This window comes from Eucyclogobius newberryi, unplaced genomic scaffold (assembly GCF_026437365.1).
Source record: "Eucyclogobius newberryi isolate DKJ021-1_F unplaced genomic scaffold, fEucNew1.0.hap1 SCAF_8, whole genome shotgun sequence".
Classification (NCBI taxonomy): Eukaryota; Metazoa; Chordata; class Actinopteri; order Gobiiformes; family Gobiidae; genus Eucyclogobius; species Eucyclogobius newberryi.
Window position 1 is genome coordinate 4,185,820 of NW_027316500.1, and position 23,284 is coordinate 4,209,103.

Consider the following 23,284-nt stretch of genomic DNA (forward strand, 5'->3'; position numbering starts at 1 on the left):
GTTTTTGTGAAGCACTTAGTAACTTCTGTCTGTGAAAGGTGCTATACAAATATCTACTTACTTACTTAAAGTGCTGAGCAAAGGCTGTGAATACTTATGTACAAGATGTAATTATGGGGTATTATTTGAAGACTTTTAAGGCAGCTAATGATTTTGATTCATTTTAGAATAAGGCTGTAACATAAGCAATGTAACAGCTCCATGGGCACATGTCCACGGCTGCTGCAGAGGTCCCCTGCAGCAGGAGTCCTGCCTGTCACGTTTACACATTCAGCCTGCTCCTGTATTTTCACTGTAATGCAGTACTAAGATACTTCAGCATCATAATTAGCTAAGTATTAGTACGTCACACTTAGACCCAACACTGTCAGCGTGTCCTGAAACTGCAGCGAGAACCCGCTGGCGTCAAACGGCCGCTGCCTCCGCTCCGCAGCTTCACTCCACAACCTCCTCCTCGTTTGGACGGACGCGGCCGGGGAGAGTTTAACGAACGAACGGCGCGCTATTCTGAGGAGGTGTGCCAAGTCCCCGGAGGAGCGGAGCCACGGAGAGACACGGGAAGAAACGGAAAGAACGAACGGGAGTCACAGTCACAGGGACGAGGACGAGGAGAAGTGTCCGAGGTGAAAGACGCGAGGAGAACGCGGGGGGAAAGATGAGTTCTACCGGAGCAAGTAAGCATCTTTAGAACAGCAGAATGTTTGTGTGATCCCGGTGCATTTCCTACCGGGGTAAATCAAATGTTTATTACGGGTTGTTAAAAGGCAGTCGCGGAGGTCGGGTCGCGTTGGCGCCGGCGGGACCGTTAGGACCGTTAGGACCGTTAGGACACGCTATAATAAAAAGAAAGAAAGCGGCACAGACCCGTTACATAATAATATGAGCGGAGGGAGAGTGAGTGGTGCACTGGCAGAGGAGAGCACTGCTGCAGTTTGTGGAACTTGTGTGTGCAGTGGAAAGCAGGGTTATGTCTGGTTATGGATGCAGGCATGAAACTGCTCACGTTTGGGACACTAATGGCAATAAAACTGTCCAATGTGTCAGGGTTTGGCTCGGGTTTGGAACGAGAATGCACAAACGGGAGGAGGTGTCAGCTTTTATCTATCTAATAGCATGAATTGGGAAAGATTATGATTGACTAAGGTACTGTTGATTTGAGTTAAGAGAGTGTAAATTCTGCTGTGTAATGCAGAGTGAAGAAGCTGAAGCGGTGCAAACTAAGACCTGTTGGAGACGACTGAAAACACTAAGAAACAAGAGAAAAATATGAACGATGCAAAATAAATATTATCTACTTATTTGTTTTTTTAGAGGTGACATTATGTGCATTTTTCAAGTTCCTAGAATTGAACTATAAAAGTTGTAGATCATTATTTTGCATGTTGTTCTTGTTAAACAGCAATATTCTGAGCTAAAACGGCTTAAAACAGCTCCATAGACTTCCCTTTCAAAACTGCCTTTAACTTTAACAAGCTGCAGATTGTATCATATATGTTTTTTTATTTGTTAGAAGCCTACATGTGTCAGTTGGGCTGCAGCTGCCTAGTCCTTGACCCCTCATTCACTACAAAGTCCTGCACTCATTAGCAGTGCACTCAATCACTCACTACTTTTGATTTGCCGTGGGTCACGTGACTTTGATGTCTGAGTGAAAAAAAGCCAGAACGCAGATCAAACTTAATTTCTGTGAGGAAAATTGATAACATCTGTCATCGTTATGGACTAATAATCACCATACAAATCATAGGTCTCACAATAAACACCAAACAAACTGTGACAGTGTTTCTTTCATAATCACGGGTCAACAATGCGGTCAGACTGTTCTGTCTGATTTCAGTCAGTCGTGTTGTGTCCAGTCTCCGTTCGCTGTTGTTTTTTCGACTCTCGCAATGCATTGTGGTCTATATTGACCAGCACTAGACCCTTTTCAAGGTGCATTGTGGGATATTTTGAGTGCACCAGTTTTTCACCTGTTGGACATTTGTGCAGCGTTAAACACAGTGTAAACCCTGAATAGTAGAGAATAGTGTGGACATTTGGACACAGTCTTAAGAGTATGTATTTGTCAAATAATCACAGACAGTTTAGGGATGTGGGCGGAGACAGGGGGTGGGTGAAAATAGGACTTTACTGAGCACTGGAGCCTCTGCTGCAGGACAATACAGGATTAAGTCAAACATGTAGGATTCAAAAATACCACTTTGAGTAAAGTAATGATGTCATGTCATTAAAGCTGAAAGCGTAAAATGTCCCCATTAAATGCTTTCTTTTAAGGTGCTCTAGGCAGCCTAACCTTTCTGGGGGATGGTCCACCACCAGCTTGTTGGTGTGGGGGTGTTTTGCATGTGTTGCTCATTATTGTACTAAATAGGGGCGCAACAATAACCAAAATAATGTGATATTGCATCATCACAGTAATAATATTGCTGTACCAATATATTAAATTATACAATTCTTTGCTTAATGTATTGTTTTGACGTAGTAACAGCTAAAAAGATGAAGAAGCAGGAACTACATAGACCATGATCCTTTGCTTGATTTCAGTGTAGACTACATTAAGAAAGACAGTTATTTATTTCTACTAAAAGCTGTCAAGGCATTTTCTATTGGCTTTTCAAAAAATTGCGATCAAAAATTGTGGTTTGTGTATCGTCACTTTCCTAGTATTAAACTTCTCTATCTTCATGGAAACAAGTAGGGCCAAGTCACAGATCTGAGGTCTCTTTTCTGAAGCTTACAGTGCGTTCCTCTGCACCATCTGTGGTATTTATAAAACTTCCATTAGGCACAGGAATTTGCTTATCTCGACTCAAACTGAGACTGTCCTGTAAAGTCTGTGCAAAGTCTGGAGACACAGGGAAAAGACGACACGAGAAGAGAAGTGTTGGAGTCAGGAAATCGTCAGCAAGTACATCATATATTCAGAGAGATTAAACTCAGAGAAGGGCAGTTTATTCCACTCATTGTTCTGGACACATGACACGTATGAAGCATGCACATTCCTGGTGCTCGTGCTCAGTCCACGCTGTGACCATATCAGATCCCTCTGAATCTGTAAATGATCTAACTTACTAAACTACCATCAGACTTGAGAGAAAACTCCTCCTTCAGGCGGAGCACATGAGCGAGGTTTGGCTTAATGACGTATTCCAACACATTCATGTGTCTTTACGCATGCTGGAGTTTGGGTCGACTCAATGACCCTGTGTATGACGTGTAGCCCAGTGTCAAAACCTGACCCAGATTATTTTGTAACAGAAAGCTTGCTCATAAAGGTTCCTCTGTTTAAAAAATGTAAATAATGTGCCAAGACCCAGACATGCGCTCACAGAAGTAACCAACGTTTTTACGTTCCACACAGTTTTTTGGCAGAATACGAGCGCCTGACAGAGCTTCATGTGTCACATTCTGGTTTTTGTGTTCTTCCTACTCTTGTCTCTGCAGCAAAGCGTTTGTCCCACTGCTGCTGATGCATCCATATCTCCTGCACATTCATGTACGTGTACAGGACCATGGTCAAAGCTCACACACATCTCATTCAACACAAGAGTCTGAAGCACAACCAAAACATCTGCAAAACTGCCTACTGCCTAAATTATATTAATTGTAGGCGACTAAAACACAGTTTATTCTGATATTTTAAAAGTTATTTTGTGAGAGATCAATGCAGTTGCTTTTATTTATATTTTTCATAAAGCCTTTGGTGTGACTGCTGCTGCATGTCTCTGTCAAACCCACTGATTGTCGGCTTTAGGTACATCTCACTTGTGCTCTGCATGGCCCTGCATGGCCCTGCATGGCCCTGCATGGCTCTGCGTGGCTCTGCATGGCCCTGCGTGACTCTGCATGGCTCTGCGTGGCTCTGCATGGCTCTGCATGGCCCTGCGTGACTCTGCGTGGCTCTGCGTGGCCCTGCGTAACTGCGTGGCCCTGCGTGACTGCGTGGCTCTGCATGGCTCTGCATGGCCCTGCATGGCTCTGCATGGCCCTGCGTGACTCTGCGTGGCTCTGCGTGGCTCTGCGTGGCTCTGCATGGCCCTGCATGGCTCTGCATGGCTCTGCGGGGCTCTGCATGGCCCTGCATGGCTCTGCATGGCCTTGCATGGCTCTGCATGGCCCTGCATGGCTCTGCATGGCTCTGCGTGGCCCTGCATGGCCCTGCATGGCCCTGCATGGCTCTGCATGGCTCTGCATGGCCCTGCGTGACTCTGCGTGCCTCTGCGTGGCTCTGCGTGGCTCTGCATGGCCCTGCATGGCCCTGCATGGCTCTGCATGGCTCTGCATGGCCCTGCATGGCTCTAAATGGCGTGGCAGTGGAGAGGGCATGGCGTGGGTTCATGTCTGCAGATTCCAGCTGCAGGTGAGATTTATAAAGCACAAATTCCGTGGTGGTCAACGCACGGAAACTATTGGATGAAGTAAAAAATACCAGTATATTAGAATACAAATTGTGTAGCTTTAAAATGTATCTAATTCATCTTATCTCTAACACAACCAGCAACCAATAGCCCTGCTTGCACCTTCTGGACCATCCAGCAGGGGTGCAACTGCCCCCCATGCACCCCTAGTTGCTGCAGTTATGACAGAAGTGCATAAATATCACTTTATACCCTTGTTTAGAAGATTTAACTACCCCAACTATATTCCTTTTTTTAAACACCTTTTTTGTTGTCATTTTTATTCATTTAAACTGTACAAAATATACTTGGTATTCTGCCAGTCTTATTATATCTCAAAACATGCCCTTGTTTCTTGCGTTTGGGGCTGTGCTGGAGGGCCCTCCTCCACACTACACCAAGTCCCCTCAGTGAAGTGCACTACTCCACGCAGAATCCAGGCCACAGTGTTTTTATTAGGCCTCCACTCCATCACCGAGCTGCACGTGATCTGCTGCTCCCTTGTGTTATATAAAAGAGGAGAGGGGCCCCGGCGTGCAGGTGCGGGCCACAGCAGCACAGAAACACAACCGCTGCACACTTCTTTTATCATTACAAACAATGGTGTAATGAGTCAGAGCAAATCAAAATCATAATTTGAATCCGCAAATCATAAAGGCTGCAGTTATTTTAGAGTTATGATGTATGAATGTTGAGTTCACTTGCATAAAATGAATGAGTAATAAAGGGCTGCAATGATGAAGCAAATCATCTTAACGAGTTGACTATCAAAAATACTCATCAATTCATCGATATTACTTGTGATATTCTCTGTTTTGAAGCCTTCAGTCTCCATATTACAACTTTGGTTTGATTGATAATGTATCTAAAAAGTCTCAAAGTTCAAGAGAAATAATTGTTTGACGAGTCGACTGAACGAAACAATAACCGCTGACTCGTCGAATTTAATTGTTAGTTGCAACCCTATAATACAGTTTTTACAGATGATTTCTCAGATACTCACAACTTATTTCTTATATTTATTTTTTTATATAGTTATAGTTTTTTTAGTTTCCTCTCAAAGCATATTTAGCCTCGTTAAGTTCAAACAGTATACATTTTTTCATTGTTTCTTACATAAACAGAACGGAACAGAACAGAATGTTATTAATTAGTCAATATTATAAAAATATCATTAGACAGTTTTCACACTACACTGTCCTGTCCAAAAAAGCCTACTGGACAAAAAATCCCCCCAAAAAATTTGGTTATATTTAAGGTTATGTTCACACGGCAACGACAACCGCCTAATTCGATCTGTGTTTAGACGTAAATGATGAGGTGAGAAGAGAAACTATTTGATCTTACATAAAGTAAGATACGTTTGATAGATAAGTTGGGGCAACCGATAGAGAAGGTGGAGACTGTAGTGGTGAAGAGGAGATGGAAAGGCTGAGGAGACTGACTGTCCTGCTGCTGCGGTGGAGACGGGGCAGCACAAACACGACTTCACCGACGTTTCAATGTTCCAGGCTGTTCTTGTGAAATCATAAGGTTTTCTGTCTGTAAATAGCGCATGAGAATAAAGCAGTACTTGTGCACGAGCTGATTACACGACAAAACCCTGATGTAAATGTGATGTTGTACAGTGTGGACCTGAGGCGAGCTCAGTGTGGCATGTTTAACATCATTTTATTGCCACAAAATATCAACATTTTGGTATGAGAGAGTCTATCTAGTCTTCTTTATTTCGTCCATTTATCAGATAGTGAAGACGCGCTTGCCGTGCACAGTGTAGTGGAGTGTGGTGAGTGTGAGCAGCTCAAACCTCTGAGGAGGCCATGGGAAGAGTTGGCAGTAAAGACTGTTAGATTACAGAGCTTTACAAGTCTGTCGGGAATTGCATCATTTCCATTTTTAAAAACACTCATGGACAGAATATCAGAATGTTTTACAAATGAAACTGTTGAGCTTTTAACTGTGATACATGATGCATTTGAAGTGTCATATCTCTGAGTGAACAGTGTGTGTAAAACCAGGAAGTGCTCTTGCAGCTGTTCACACTTTCACCTGGTTTGTTTTGATCGTTTTAATGACCTTCTCTACAAATATTTGACATGCAACCTATCCAGGCACTCAAAGACTGACCAATGGAAGCACAGCATTGTAAAACCCACCAGTGAACCCACCTGTACTACGACGTTACAAAGTTTGGATAGACCAACCCAGACATAAGCGTCTGGAGCAGGATATGTCTGGGATGCCTTGCCACTGGTGGGCAAAAAAATGAGTGTAATGCATTGAGAACGCCATCTGTTTTGGACGTCACTTGCAGTTTATAATCAGCATTTTCCTCATTTGGGTTTATAAGATAGAGTATGTCACCTACACTGTGTCTCTGGAACTGTGCCACAGCAAAGATAGAAAGGCGTAAAACAAATGACACGGCAATTATTAATGCAAGCAAGCCTGCAATATGCTATGCTAACACGTGGACCCTGGAACTATATGATGATAAAGAGAACAGGTCTAAACCAGACAAAGTAGTCCCAGTTCAGAGCAAATCGCCTCCTGCTGCCGCTTGTATAACGCCTTCATGTTTGAAAAAGCTTGGTATGTATTAATAAAGGATAGATGCTGATGTCTTTTTTTGTTTTGTCGTTTCTATATCAAACAAGAGGTAAGAGAAAAAGTACTTACCTTGACATGTTTTGACAGAAACCTCCGTCTCTGTCCTCCTCTGACTACGCCGGGCGCTGGTTGTCGTTGGAGAAGTGTGTCCCATGTGCAAGCTCTTTCGTCTTGATTTAAATTGCCTCGTTTCCGGATCTCTGCTTCTTCTTTGATCCAGCATTTGTATTTATTGGACTCTTGGTTGATGTGATCCGTGCGTTGTCCCAGTGCTTAAGTGGATTTTATTGCGTTTGCAGTGATCTGATCTTGACACTTCTGGTGAAGATGGAAGTCACCATCAAAATGTGTAATTACATAGTCTCTTACCTATTCTCAGATATAAATACACCGCATTCCACATTATTAAGTGTCATAAAGATCATTTTTGTTTGTTTTCCAGTGAAAGTGGAAGTCTCAGGGGTCTTTGGGTCAGTGAAATCAGACACATGTGTTAATTAGTTTGCCAGAAAGGTCCAAATACTTAAGAAGGACTTTCTACATTATTAAGCAGACCACCATTTTCAAGCAATATGGGAAAGAAAAATGATCTCTCTAGTGCCGAGTGTGAAATAGTTGAATGTCTTAAGGTATGAAAACCTTTGATATTTCATGAAAACTTAATCATTGTACTGTTAAGAGATTTATAGCTGATTCAGAGCACACACAGATTCATGCAGATAAAGGCACAATACATCGGATTAAGAGAGCAGCAGCTAAAATGCCATTACAAAGCAGCAAACAGGTATTTGAAGCTGCTGGTGCCTCTGGAGTCCCGCGAACATCAAGGTGTAGGATCCTCCAGAGGCCGTTCTGCAGAAACCTTCTATTCGACCCTTAACCAATAATCACGAGCAGAATCGGCTCCATTGGGCCCAGAAATACATGAAGACTCATTTTCAAACAGTGGTGTTCACTGATGAGTGCATCCCTGGATGGACCAGGTGGATGGACCAGGTGGATGGACCAGGTGGATGGACCAGGTGGATGGACCAGGTGGATGGACCAGGTGGATGGAGGGGTGGATGGACCAGGTGGATGGACCAGGTGGATGGACCAGGTGGATGGACCAGGTGGATGGACCAGGTGGATGGAGGGGTGGATGGACCAGGTGGATGGACCAGGTGGATGGACCAGGTGGATGGACCAGGTGGATGGAGGGGTGGACAGACACAAGGAGGAGTGAAAATGACCTCTGTAAAATATGTGGAGTTTCTGACTGACCACTTTGTTCCATGGTACAAAAAGAAGAACCGTGCTTTCTGCAGGACAATGCACCATCTCATGCTGCTGTGGACATAAAAGAGGAGAAACTCATGGTGTGGCCCCCACCCTCCCCTGACCTCAACCCTATTGAGTAGCTTTGGATTATCCTCAAGTGAAACATCTATGAGGGATGAGGCAGTTCACATCCAAACAGCAGCTCTGGGAGGATATTCTGACATCCTGCAAACTCAAGCAGAAACTCTCCACAAGCTCACACGTTCAAAGGATGCAATAATTGTGAAGCTCCAGTCAAATAAGGGGTCCAATGTTCAAATGTAACGTGTCCTGTTCAGATGTTTAGATTAGAATAGGTTTTGAGATCAGTAATTATTAAATATGACCTGATAATGCTTCTAATTTAAAACATTACCATTTCCATTTCGTTACAACAATAACATGATTTTAAACTGTTGAATTTGTGCATAATAATTTTGAACAGTGCATTTTGAGTTTTTATTTTTGAAAAAAAAAAGTTATCATTGGGAGATTTGTTTAATGACATTCAAAATGTACTCTAAAGATTGATGACTTGAACATTATGATATAATTTAAATTGATCAGAGAAAAATATTGTTTGCATAATAATTTAGAACACAGTGTAAAATAACAACTATTCTCCAAAAGAAGACGAGCTGAATATTCTTAATCCAGACACAATGTGAGTGCTGTTTTTCCACTGAAAGAGGAATTTGGGTGTTGAAAATTCCCTCAAACTTTCTGTAACTTTCAACTAATCCTCTATTGTCTTTGGCCTTAACCACAATCGACCTTTGTTGACCACCTCAAATCTTAAAAAAACAGTACTTGCTATCAGCGATTAAACTTTGATTTGAATGACCTTTAATGACCTTTGCGTATAAATGTCTGAGTGAGTGAAAAATGTGCGATGTAAGTTTGATGTATCAAGTTTGACGTCTAATAAGCCACAAGTTATATAATTACAAACTTTTCCTTTGTAAATCACCGAACATGCTTGAACTCCTATGTAAAAGCAGTTTGAACATGCTGTCTTCTAAACGAGTCTGTAGGTCATGCTTCATCCAGACACCGGCCACGACGAGCAGGTCTGTTAGCGTGGCAACCGTTAGCTCCCTCCTCTTCCACGCACACACACTCACGTCTTTAAAAATAGTAAAACGACAGCCGCGTGGCATGATAGCCCACCTCTGACCTCCCAGATGTGCTGGACAGTCCATGACCGAACCATTAGGGATCGGGGCCCATGGGCGCGTGCGGAGAGCCGGGTTCTGCCGCGTGTCTGTGCGGTCCTGCCACAGCGATGACAGGCTGGATGGATGACAAGGTGGTGTGGGCCAAATAGAGTGTCAGAGGGAGGCAGAGGGAGATGGATGAGAGCGGGGACGTGGGGTACAGGGAAGGGAGTGAGGCGGGGTGAGGAGGACCCCCAGGACTGAAGAGGGGAAGGGGAGTCTGCTTTCTGGGTGGATGTCTTTGTCAAACCTGGCCGTGACCTCAGCCCCGGGCGTTTTCTTTCACTGTCACTTTATAACAAGTGTATTTTTGTTATTCTCTACACAGGGAAATGAGGACTTTTGGGTCATGATATAAATACACTTCAATAGCATCTAAACCCTTGTCCCACTGTGCACTGTGACCCCTGAACTTTGGACGTGAGAGAAAACACCTTCAGACGGGTTGGTTAAGCACTGACGTTACATTTGTCTTTACGCACTGCACACTGGAGTTTAGATTTGCCCAAATGATGCAACCTGAGCCACGCCCAAGCACGACACGTGACCCACTGTCCAAACCTGACCTGAGAACTTGTCCTGAGGGCCTTCCCTAAATGAAATAATAGTCTAATCTGAGCCCGTGTTTTTGTGTTTTACCTGCTCTCGTCTTTGCTGCAGCTGAAGCATTTGTCCCTCAGCTGCAGAGCCACACATTTCTCCCTCGCTGCTTTTGCTCTTTCAGGCAGGGCATCCGCTTCTCTCCTTTGACCATTCCCCACGTGCTCGTATCTGTGTGAATGAGGCCAATCCTCACGCACATCTCGTGTAGGCTATATAAGAGTGAAGCACAACAGAAAACAACTAACAAAGATGTGAGATGTGGCCTACTGCCTAAATATTAGTGCAGGCTACTAAAATATAATGTCATTTAAATAAGTAGTGAGTTCCTTTTATTAGTATTTGGCACAAAGCGTCTGCCCTCGCTGCAGGTCTCTGTCTGATTATCAGCTCATGTTTAGGTACATCATTCATAAGTCACTTTGAACGGGCCTTTTGGAGGTGGAGAGGACGTGACGGGACATGGGTTTGTGGGGGCAGATTCCAGCTGCAGGTGGTATTTATAAAGCACAAATTGCGTAGCGTAAATCTCGATGAGGTAGAGTTGGGGCTGACGCGTTAGAGTACTCAAAATACCTTTTTAGAGTAACGAGGAACGTATCCCATTAGTTTTGTGCACCCATGTAATCTAGTTAGTTTTTCAAATCAGTAACGTGTTATTTTTGGTTACAGGTACTACAGGTCTTGTGTACTACAGGTACTACAGGTCTTGTGTACTACAGGTACTACAGGTCTTGTGTACTACAGGTACTACAGGTCTTGTGTACTACAGGTACTACAGGTCTTGTGTACTACAGGTACTACATGTCTTGTGTACTACAGGTACTACAGGTCTTGTGTACTACAGGTACTACAGGTCTTGTGTACTACAGGTACTACATGTCTTGTGTACTACAGGTACTACAGGTCTTGTGTACTACAGGTACTACAGGTCTTGTGTACTACAGGTACTACAGATTTTGTGTACTACAGGTACTACAGGTCTTGTGTACTACAGGTACTACAGGTTTTGTGTACTACAGGTACTACAGGTCTTGTGTACTACAGGTACTACAGGTCTTGTGTACTACAGGTACTACAGGTCTTGTGTACTACAGGTACTACAGGTCTTGTGTACTACAGGTACTACATGTCTTGTGTACTACAGGTACTACAGGTCTTGTGTACTACAGGTACTACAGGTCTTGTGTACTACAGGTACTACAGATTTTGTGTACTACAGGTACTACAGGTCTTGTGTACTACAGGTACTACAGGTTTTGTGTACTACAGGTACTACAGGTCTTGTGTACTACAGGTACTACAGGTCTTGTGTACTACAGGTACTACAGGTCTTGTGTACTACAGGTACTACATGTCTTGTGTACTACAGGTACTACAGGTCTTGTGTACTACAGGTACTACAGGTCTTGTGTACTACAGGTACTACAGGTCTTGTGTTCTACATGTGCTACAGGTTTTGTGTACTGCAGGTTTTGTGTACTACAGGTACTACAGGTTTTGTGTACTACAGGTACTACAGGTTTTGTGTACTGCAGGTTTTGTGTACTACAGGTACTACAGGTTTTGTGTACTACAGGTACTACAGGTTTTGTGTACTGCAGGTCCTTTAAAGAGGAATACATGTTTCGTTCAGAGTTGTAGAGTATGAGCTCTCACGTTCCACAGAGAAACTTTACTTTTCGGCTGAGAGGAGTGAGAGGAGAGTGACTCACACACACACGCCAAATGTCCACGTGTGAACAGGAAGTGAGGATTCTGACTCGGAATACTATCGGCCCAAATACAGCAAGTACCCCGGGATTTCACGCCTGGGTTTGGCAAAGACAGTGTACCTGACAGCGAGTGACAAAAGGACGTCTGTATTTTGTAACATTCACACGGGGTAAGCAGTGATCCACATGATTTAGAGGACTTTTTTCTCTGTAAATGTTGGACTGTTAAACACATTAAAATAGGACAGGAACCTTACAAGATGTTGTTCTTTACCATGTTCTGAATCTGAATAACATCCACACGGTCAGATTTCTTATGAAAGAGTCGGACCACACTGACACAGACCCTCCACCTGAACTTTCCCCAAAAGCCTCCATGCTGCTTGGTTCTTGGTTGCCACGACAACGGGGTGTTACTTCCAGGATTACGTCTTTACCACATGCACCACATATCGGGGCTACGCATGGGCCAGCCAGAAGTTACAAATGATAGAGAAAAGAACAAGTTTATTTGTATTGATTTGTATTTGTTTTCATATATATGAGTAATTTAAATATATGAGCAATATTTTTACGCCTCTCAAAAATGAAAATATGTACTTCCAGATACTGCTTAATAAGCTGACTGCGATCGACTTTATTAGTTTATAGTAGATCATTTTATTGGCATGCTTCTTTCTACTCTTTAATGTGCAGCAATCGCCCGCTCGGACTTCAAATGTGACTCACATTTCAATAGCGGTCAATACATTACATCACGTTTGTAAGTTGTATATTGTGTGCTGTGTACAGAAGCACGGAATTGAGAGTTGGGAAGATGTTTGGACTTTTAAAAACATGTGGCAGAACTTTATTGATTATCACCTAATGACATCACATTGTGGACTGAAGTGTTTTGAGCTCTGTAGAGGGAGATTTGGCAAGACCAGAATGATCTCCGACTATTCTTTTTTAACAGTCTCAGGCTGGTCACCACTCCCTCTGTTACTCCTCGAGCCAAACCCAGACAGAACCGTGCAATCAGATAAGTTTAGTTCAGTGAAGCATGAGAAAGAATTGAACTCATTGCTCAGTGTTTTGTGCTTCGCTCATTGATTCTGCAATATATTTCATACACCCTTTAATATTTTATTTTTCCCCTTAAAAGTTACGGGCGAACTATGTCTGCGCCTGATTGGCTAATCCACCTGTCAATCACTCCGATCTGAATTGAATGAAATGAAACGCAGCTGCAGGTATGTTTGGTGAAGAAAACACATTAAAACACGTCCAAAACAGCTTTGTATTATATAGAACATTTAAGGGAGAAAGTATGCCAAATGTACTTTTTATAATGGTTTATCCATATCATGAACTCACTAGAAGTTGTATTGAGAGTGATTCATGCATGTTGTTTATTCACCTGCATTTGAGGAGCCATTGCTTTTTTTGTAGGAAAAATAGAAACAAAGAGTACTTGGCTAAATCAAAAAGAAACCACTGCTCGCTAACGTGAACTGTAGCCCCCCATCAGCCTTTACGATATATAAAGGGGCGGGCCTTTATGATATGTAAAGGGGCGGGCCTTTATGGTATGTGAAGGGGCGGACCTTTACGGTATGTAAAGGGGCGGGCCTTTGCGGTATGTAAAGGGGCGGGCCTTTATGGTATGTAAAGGGGCGGACCTTTACGGTATGTAAAGGGGCGGGCCTTTGCGGTATGTAAAGGGGCGGGCCTTTGGTATGTAAAGGGGCGGGCCTTTACGGTATGTAAAGGGGCGGGCCTTTGCGGTATGTAAAGGGGCGGACCTTTACGGTATGTAAAGGGGCGGGCCTTTGCGGTATGTAAAGGGGCGGGCCTTTACGGTATGTAAAGGGGCGGGCCTTTACGGTATGTAAAGGGGCGGGCCTTTGCGGTATGTAAAGGGGCGGGCCTTTACGGTATGTAAAGGGGCGGGCCTTTACGGTATGTAAAGGGGCGGGCCTTTGCGGTATGTAAAGGGGCGGGCCTTTACGGTATGTAAAGGGGCGGGCCTTTGCGGTATGTAAAGGGGCAGGTTGAAACCAGCGCTCTGTCTGTGGAGAGGAAATCCATGGACCTATTTCATGATTACGTTATTTTAGATTAATTTTGCAATATAATATCTATCCAACAAGAATAAACACAATGTGTCTGCACTTAGTTTGAAAGTCAATGTTTTGTTGCCGTCCAGCTCCTTCAGGTTGGGGAGGTTTTTGGTTACCCATAGTTACACGTAGTGGTAGTCAAAGTCACTAACATATAGCCTGAAGAAGCTGCCTCGTTTGCAGCAAAACAGCTTCAAATGGAGTAAATCCAGCTGCATCACATTCTTGTTGGATACTGTATATTTTAAGCCTGAATGTCTCAAATTGACCAATTAAGGCGAGACATTACAGGCAAAACACATTATTATTAACAAATATTATGTTGGTCACTTAACTGAATGGCAACATCAAAGGTTGTTTTTTCCAAATACATTTTTCTTCATAAAGATCAGTCGTTTAAGTTGCGCCTGCAGCCGGGCTGTAGAAGAACATCTACTGAAAAGCTTTGATATGTTAAAAGAATCCTTTGACTTGGAGAAACAAGGTTTAAGGTATTTACAAATAAGAACTTATTATAACCAAGAAATTAAACTAAGCAACTGACTTAAAGGAACAATAGAGGATTTTTGGCACGCAATCTGAGTCTCATTTCCTCGTGGCGTGGACAGCTGAGTAGTCCTCCTACATGTCGATCATTCCCTGCGTGCTACTGCACACCTGCAGCCTCGTTTCCCTGGCTGCGCATGCGTGGTTGATATGACTGTGTGTGTTTAGCGAGTTCCTTGTACTGTACAAAATGACGACAGGGAAAGACTGTGTTCGAGCTCAGAAGAGACAGTAATCTGCGGAGACGAGAGATGCGATGCGATCCGTCTCACTAATAAACAAACGCACGTGCAGCAGCGGGACTGTTGCATGAGTCTGCACAAGGTTTGATGGGAAAGAACTCCTCTTGGAAAGAACAGTAGTGTGGGGGGTGAGTGAGGGGGGTGAGTGTGGGGGGTGAGTGTGGGGGGTGAGGGGGGTGAGTGTGGGGGATGAGTGTGAGGGGTGAGTGTGGGGGGTGAGTGTGGGGGGTGAGTGAGGGGGGTGAGTGTGGGGGGTGAGTGAGGGGGGTGAGTGTGGGGGGTGAGTGTGGGGGGGTGAGTGTGGGGGATGAGTGTGGGGGGTGAGTGTGGGGGGTGAGTGAGGGGGGTGAGTGTGGGGGGTGAGTGTGGGGGGTGAGTGTGGGGGATGAGTGTGAGGGGTGAGTGAGGGGGGTGAGTGTGGGGGGTAAGTGAGGGGGGTGAGTGTGAGGGGTGAGTGTGGGGGTGAGTGAGGGGGGTGAGTGTGAGGGGTGAGTGGGGGGGTGAGTGAGGGGGGTGAGTGTGGGGGGTGAGTGGGGGGGTGAGTGAGGGGGGTGAGTGTGGGGGGTGAGTGTGGGGGGTGAGTGAGGGGGGTGAGTGTGGGGGGGTGATGTGCGCACACGCTGAAGTTCTCAATCCTCTGTTATTCCTTTAATATTTATTAAAGCTTATTATTAGAACTTTTAAGGGGAATAATATCTAAAATATAGCCGCAAGCGGCAATGATCGGCCCTCGCCACGCCGCCGCCACGCCCCAATTGTCCTTTTATTACGCCTACTGCTGAATCTGTGACGCTGTCACATCTTCTCCCCTTTGTTTTACCATCAAAAAGCAATTTTATTTTGAATTCTTGGCAAAATGTGCGGCTTTGCCGCACAGACACCGTGACTCTTTGAATAAAAATGTGGATAACTTTTGATGGTCCACCCCTGAAGATGAGTCTCACCAAATTTCAGGTTAATATGTCTAAGAAGAGTTCGTGAAAGTCTAAAGTGTAAACATGTTCTGGCGATTTCCCCATTGGAATAACATGGAAGGTTTCGGTCATCGTTACGGCAACGCCATAACAATTATGACATGGGTCTCATTGACTTTTTTGATGGGGATGCCAAAATTGAGTTGTGTGTCAAATTTCATATAATTTCGCAAAACTAAATATTTAACCTCCATATAAAATCTGTAGGGGGCGCTGTGGCGCCAAATGAATTTATTTCACTTCAAGTAGGTTTAGGGCAAAGAGTTTAACAACTGATTCTATTTGACGCAATTCGGACTTTATCTGCGCAAACGGCAGAAATGTTAAATTTGGGAGATTTCTGAAATTCTTGCTACAGTTTGCGGCTTCGCCGCACAGAGACCGTGACAGGTATCAATGTAATTTGGATAACTTTTGATGTCCCACTCCTCAGTAGCATTTTCACCAAATTTCAGCTTTTTAGGGCCAACGCCCTGGGAGGAGTTTGTAAAGGTACGACGTTTGGAAAAACTCCGAAGTCATGTTTAGCCATTTTTGAAGCAATATGGCCGACATTTGGTTGGGCGGACGGCGTTGCCGTAATAATATTTTTTACTTCTCTTGTCACCATCTACCTCTGCGCCAAATGTCATGATTCTACGATCAGATTTTTTTGGGGTCATTTCCCATCTCTCAATGCATTTTTGGTACATTTGGGGGCGCTGACGCGCCAATTTTTTTAATTTTAGAAAAAGGAAATAGCCAGAATGTAGAGAGGCACGATTTTTAGAGGTTTGCTAATTTTTGTGACTTTTCGTCAATGTTCACTGGGTGAAAAATAGGGGGGTTGGTCCCGAGAAGAAGAAGAAGAAGAAAGAAAGAAAGAAAGAATAATATTCCGATGCGAAAACAATGTTTCCCATTTTTCAAATATCATAAACTACATTTTCGGAAAGCGCTCGCGCTTTCCTACCTCATGGTGTGGGTCCCTGGTCACTGACGGGTACTTTCGTTAATGTTGAGTGGGCTCCGCCCACTTTGTGTTTTTGGCCCTCTATACAGTAATAATGTTCAATTTTTGCATTACATGCTTATATGCACGGAACATGCATATAAGCAATATAAAGTGCTCGTTTAGTGCGCACTTTTGCACGGGCTTCGCCCGTTTACAACGGTAATGTTCCATTTTCCTACTACTAATTAGTATGCACGGGGCGTGCATGAGTGAAGGAGTGCGTTAGTGAGTGTTTGGAAGTGGGCGAGCGCTTCGCGCTCGATTTCGTGCGCACTACGTGCGCACTTTCGCAGCCGTGCTTCGCACGGCCTTACGAGATTAATAGGCCTCTCGCCAGCTTGTGGCGCTCGGGCCTAATTACATAAATGCATTCATAACCTGCACAACCATTCTATTGAAAGAGACTGTCTACTGTTTTGAAGGATGATGAATCACAAAATTATCTCACGTTTTTTTCACCATGTCAAAGTGCACTTCATTGGAAAAGCTGACTGTTGAAGAAACCGTGGCAACCAGGAGGCAAACCATTTCCATGTTTTTGGGACTGTCCTGTCAAATATTGGACTGACAAGATCTGCAGACTATTTTTGACATCACCATTCCATTTGATTTGGACCTTAAAACTCCTGCCGTGGACACAATAAATGAATATATTTGGAGTATGCGTCTGGCAGCGAGGAAAAAGGCCGGGTCTAGGTAAGACTGGCATTATAATGTGGAAATGTACAAATTTAACAGACTTTGGAAGATTTTTACAGATAGTATAAGATTTTGTGATTTCTAATTCTAAGCCTGATTTATTAAAGCTTGAGGTGAAATTTCTAGTTTACCCAAATACTAAATAATAACATATGCAAAACCCCCTCGTGCATTTTCTATTGAACAAAATGAAGTGAGGTGAGTGTCATTGAGCTGCATCTGGACTACTGTGTTCTTCTTCTTTCCATATTCAAAGTGTCTTGTGATGGGCTTGTTTACACCAGAAGACAGAGCTGCAGTGTTGATGTGTCCTGTGTCCACCCACTCTGTGTCCCTGCAGGGACATGACCCCAGGCCCCTAACACACACCCACACACACACACACACACACACACACACAGACACATGCACACGCACACACACACACACTGACTCACACACACACACACTCACTCACACACAGACACATGCACACACACACACACACACACTGACTCACACACACACACACACACACACACAGACACATGCACACACACACACACACACACTGACTCACACACACACTCACTCACACACACACACACACACACACGCACACACCACACACATGCACACAAACTCACACACACACACAGACACGCACACACACACACACGCACGCACGCACACAGACAGACACACACGCGCACGCACACACACAGACAGACACACACACATAGACTCACACACGCGCACACACACACACAGACACACACACACACACACACACACGTGCACGCACACACAGACACACACACACACATAGACTCACACACACACGCGCACGCACACACACAGACTCACACACGCGCACACAAACACACACACACACACACACACACACTGACTCACACACACGCACACACGCAGACTCACACACACGCACACACAAACACACAGACACACACACACACACAAACACACACACACACACTGACTCACACAGACACACACACACGCGCACACACACAAACACACAGACACACACACACAAACACACACACACACACACACAGACACAGACACACACACAAATGTCTCATTCATCTACACTAAGCACTCAAAAAAATCTGGCTCATAAAAAACAAAACTGAAAAAAAAATGTTTTTCAATATTAACTTTATGGACACAAACAAGACACTTTTTAATCATTGCCATTTTAAGGACACATGCATTATTTCTATGTTAAACTGTTCCCTGGGAACCTTTGCTTTGGCCTCATGTTTTAGAAAATAACAGTTGTATTGCAGAACATACATTATTAAGATTTGAGTTGGAGGGAATCACAATGGGGGAAATAAACAAAAGTTAGCTTGTTAGCCCTGATGTCCAAATGTAAGCATGTAGTAGTTTTTGATGCAGAAACGCTCAGAACGGGTCTCAAAATAATTCAAAACACCTCAGGAGGCCTCTAGTTTTCTACCCGTGACGTCACAAATCTGGGAAGGCAACTCCAGGTATGTTTTGGATGAGGGAACAATGTTGAAACATGCACATTAAAAAACAGTTTCCTCCAAAGTCTGAACTCCAAACACACGCTTTTACTGACAAAGGATTGGCTGTGGACTCTATCCAACCATTTGAAACTACTTAACAATTAATATATATATTCAAAATAATAATTGACTTTCAAAACACAATAAATACATACAAATTAACAGGTGACAACTTGATGGTGGCCAGAAATGTACATTTACCAGTATAAAAAAAGTAAAATAACATAAAATAAGCGTTAATGTCTAATTTTCCCATGTACTTGTAAGAGGTTTGTTCTCTGTCTAAAATGTGTTCTGCTGTGTGACACCAAACTGTCACCATGGAGATAGATGTAGAGGATGCAACAGATGTAACAGAGGGCCCCGGGCATTAACCATCAACTCTCTCTCCTTACTAACCCTATTACTCTGCTCTCTCTTTCTCTCTCTCCCTCTCTATATATCTCGCCAATAAGCACTGACCTCCATGTCCCTTTCTCTCTCCCTCTCCCTCACCCTCTCTCCACGATCTCAGAGAAACCGCCATGTTTCCACTGGTCCCCCGGATCAGTCCACTTACAGTATGTGAGCTTCTGCGCCATTCTTTCCATCCAAAGCAGCAACTGATGTCTCCTAAACAACTAATATTTTCTTCATAAAAAATCTCTAAAATTGTACCTGAATTACTTCTATCATAATGCTAATCTCTGAAATTACTCGAAACATATTATTTCGGGTCTTTTGTGCGCGGGTGCCGTGCAACTGACGCTACCTAACGTGCACGTGCGCTAGCTTTGCGGGCTCAACATGTATAAGTGGCCGACACTAGAAACAAGGCGGTTTATTATAAGATAAGATAAGATAAGATAAACCTTTAATGTCCACACAAGGGGAAATTTCGTTGTTACAACGCAGTAGAACAGGAGGAAAGGACAGATTATAGAAGTTTCAAAACTTCTTATTATTATAAGATCGACTCTGAGAAACTGTAAATGTCTGAGTGTGTGAAAACAAGACTCTTATCCAATCATCTCGCTCTGGTTCCTCATTAGCTAAAGTGGACCTAAAATACCCTAACCCTCTAACCCTAACCCTCTAACCCTAACCCTCTAACCCTAACCCTCTAACCCTAACCCTCTAACCCACACTCTAACCCACACTCTAACCCTTCTAACCCTTCTAACCCTTCTAACCCTTTTAACCCACTCTAACTCTTATCCAATCATCTCGCTCTGGTTCCTCATTAGCTAAAGTGGACCTAAAAGAGTCGGACGGATTTGGAAAGCGCTTAAACAGACCGGCCCAGTTCACTTAAAACAGCCGAGACTCTTTTGGACCGTATCAAACTGCTCCAAACCGAACCAGTGGAATCGTGGCTTAAGCGGCAGACCCGCCCCACTCCCTCTCCTCACTTTCTCTCTCGCTCCCCACAGCTCGGACCCCTCTCTCTCTCCTCATTACTCACCCCTCTCTCTCTCGTCTCTCTGCTCCTCCACAGTCCCGGAGTATAAGAGTGCGAGCGGGTGCAGAGGAGCAGAAGTTGCGCTGCCTGTTGCGATGTGCGTGTAGGAGACTCACACACAGGGGTTCATGCTGATGAAACTGATCTGCTCGGGTAAGGACCAAAACATCATTATCTATGTCTACGTCTTGCCTATTTATCATTCCATATTATTTTAGTTTGTGCTGTTCTGTTTGGTGCAGCATCATATAAGCCAGATACAATCCCACGTTATTTTTTGTGTATATAATTTATTCGGTGCTTTGATTGTGTAAAGCTATTCACTTTATTCCACCCACTTTTACTTCTGGTTGCTACTTTGCTATAAGAGGAAAGTTCTTTTGTTTCAATGGAGAACTAGAGAAAAGTTTTACAGCTACAATGTGATATAAAGTAGTCAATTATAATGTTGTGTGCTGTGGAAATAGTGGGGACCTGGAAATGTCCTGATTAAGTTGAAAACAGTTTGAAAATGTCGCTCTATATTTGACACTTTTGTATTTATGGTTTGTGGTGATGTACCAGATATATTTTCTCGGCGTAATTGTTCCATGCATGTGTGTGATTCGACTTTGATAGATTTACATTTGCTATTGCTCCCATCCACATTTCATAATTCACGTCAGGGGGGTGAAGTTAACTGGAGGCACTGCTCTGTCTACAGCTGAGTTACTCAAGTTAAACTTTAATCTGAATTTATTTAAAGCACAGTTTGAGCAGAGTTGGACTTAGTTGGAACTACAACAGGAAAGCTGATTTGTGTTGTTAAAAATCTGTGTTGGTTGGAGGCCACATTATATTACTTTGTGAAATAAATGTTATGAACTCTATTATAATAATATTTTATAATATATCCTATTATACTACTATATTACTTTATATATCAGGCCTTCAGTGGGTTGACATGGTTGATCATAGGCTTTTACTTTCTAAATCTGACAAATGCCTCTGTCTTGCTTCCAATTTTCCAGATTCTTAAACTGGGATTTGGCCCCAAGCTCACGAGTTTAATGCACCAGCTCTAAAAGAAGGGAATTAAGTTAGTCACACTCACATTTGTCACGTTAAAGGCCCAACACGCTCGTACAGGCTCCTGAAGACATGTTACTCAAATCCATTTTCTTTATATTTCATTTATTTTTCTGTATTTCATTCAATTTCATTTTATGTAGGTTATTTTTTATGTTTTTGTTTTGTATATTGTTTTTGTCCATCAGGCTGTGTTTGCTAATGCGTTCATTGTGTCACCATGGTAACTGATGAACTGTTCTCCATGGACATGCTGCCCTCACTTCCAACTACCACCTTATTCCAGAAGCCCGTCTGGGCGTCGCCATCGAATGTAATCCTCCGCCCACTTGTGTGAGCGAACACAGGACGTCAAAAGGAAAGAAGTACAGACCCAATAGTGATTTTCAGGCCGCCCAGAGAACTAGTGCATTGTGGACTTGTTGGTCACAAATCAATCTACTTTATAACAGATTCTACACTTAAGTGCCACCGGAAGTGCCATTACAACAGAAGTGCCATTACAACAGAAGTGCCATTACAACAGAAGTGCCACTACAGCGGAAGTGCCACTACAGCGGAAGTGACATTACAACGGAAGTGCCATTACAACGGAGGTGACATTACAACAGAAGTGTCATTACAACAGAAGTGCCACTACAGCGGAAGTGCCACTACAGCGGAAGTGACATTACAACGGAAGTGCCATTACAACGGAGGTGACATTACAACAGAAGTGTCATTACAACAGAAGTGCCACTACAGCGGAAGTGCCACTACAGCGGAAGTGACATTACAACGGAAGTGCCATTACAACGGAGGTGACATTACAACAGAAGTGCCATTACAACAGAAGTGCCACTACAGCGGAAGTGCCACTACAGCGGAAGTGACATTACAACGGAAGTGACATTACAACGGAGGTGACATTACAACAGAAGTGCCATCACAGCGGAAGTGCCATTACAACGGATGTGTCATTACAACAGAGGTGACATTAGAACGGAAGTGCCACTACAACGGAAGTGCCATTACAACGGAGGTGACATTACAACAGAAGCGCCATTACAACGGAGGTGACATTACAACAGAAGCGCCATTACAACGGAGGTGACATTACAACAGAAGTGCCATTACAACGGAAGTGCCATTACAACGGAAGTGCCATTACAACAGAAGTGCCATCACAGCGGAAGTGCCATTACAACGGATGTGTCATTACAACAGAGGTGACATTAGAACGGAAGTGCCACTACAACGGAAGTGACATTAAAACAGAAGCGCCATTACAACAGAAGTGCCATTACAACGGATGTGTCATTACAACGGAAGTGCCATCACAGCGGAAGTGACATTACAACCGAAGCGCCACTACAACGGAGGTGACATTAGAACGGAAGTGACATTACAACAGAAGTGACATTACAACGGAAGTGACATTACAACGGAAGTGACATTACAACGGAAGTGACATTACAACGGAAGTGACATTACAACAGAAGTGACATTACAACGGAAGTGACATTACAACGGAAGTGCCATCACAACGGAAGTGCCATTGCAACGGAAGTGCCATCGCTCTTCTTTACAGAATCAACAACTTCACAATAACAACAGCAACAACAACAGCCTAAGGAATAAAGTCTCCGGTCTGGAGAGACGGGAGATGGCGGAGGAGAGTGGATCGGTGGTCGAAGACGTTCTGGACGGCGTGGAGGAGCAGCCTTTTCTGGCTGCACGTGCCCGGAAACGTAAAAAGTCCCTTAGCTCGTCCGAGGGTTCTGGGAATGAGCAGCAGGATGAGGCTGAAGCTATTGATATCCGGAGTGAGAGCAGAGACTGTAAGGTGATCATAAAGCT

At 43.7% G+C, this 23,284-nt stretch overlaps 1 protein-coding gene across 2 annotated transcripts in view; it reads left to right on the forward strand.

The window, feature by feature from the left end:
* Nucleotides 1-462: 462 nt before the first annotated feature.
* The window catches only part of bean1 (brain expressed, associated with NEDD4, 1), a 63,751-nt gene continuing 40,929 nt past the window's right edge, over nt 463-23,284 (forward strand). For both annotated transcript variants that reach the window (XM_072436901.1, XM_072436902.1), the window contains exons 1-2: nt 463-674; nt 20,414-20,530. In XM_072436901.1, coding sequence (XP_072293002.1) covers nt 20,506-20,530 — 25 coding nt within the window. In that variant the 5' untranslated portion in view covers nt 463-674; nt 20,414-20,505. The remainder of the gene's footprint in view (nt 675-20,413; nt 20,531-23,284) is intronic.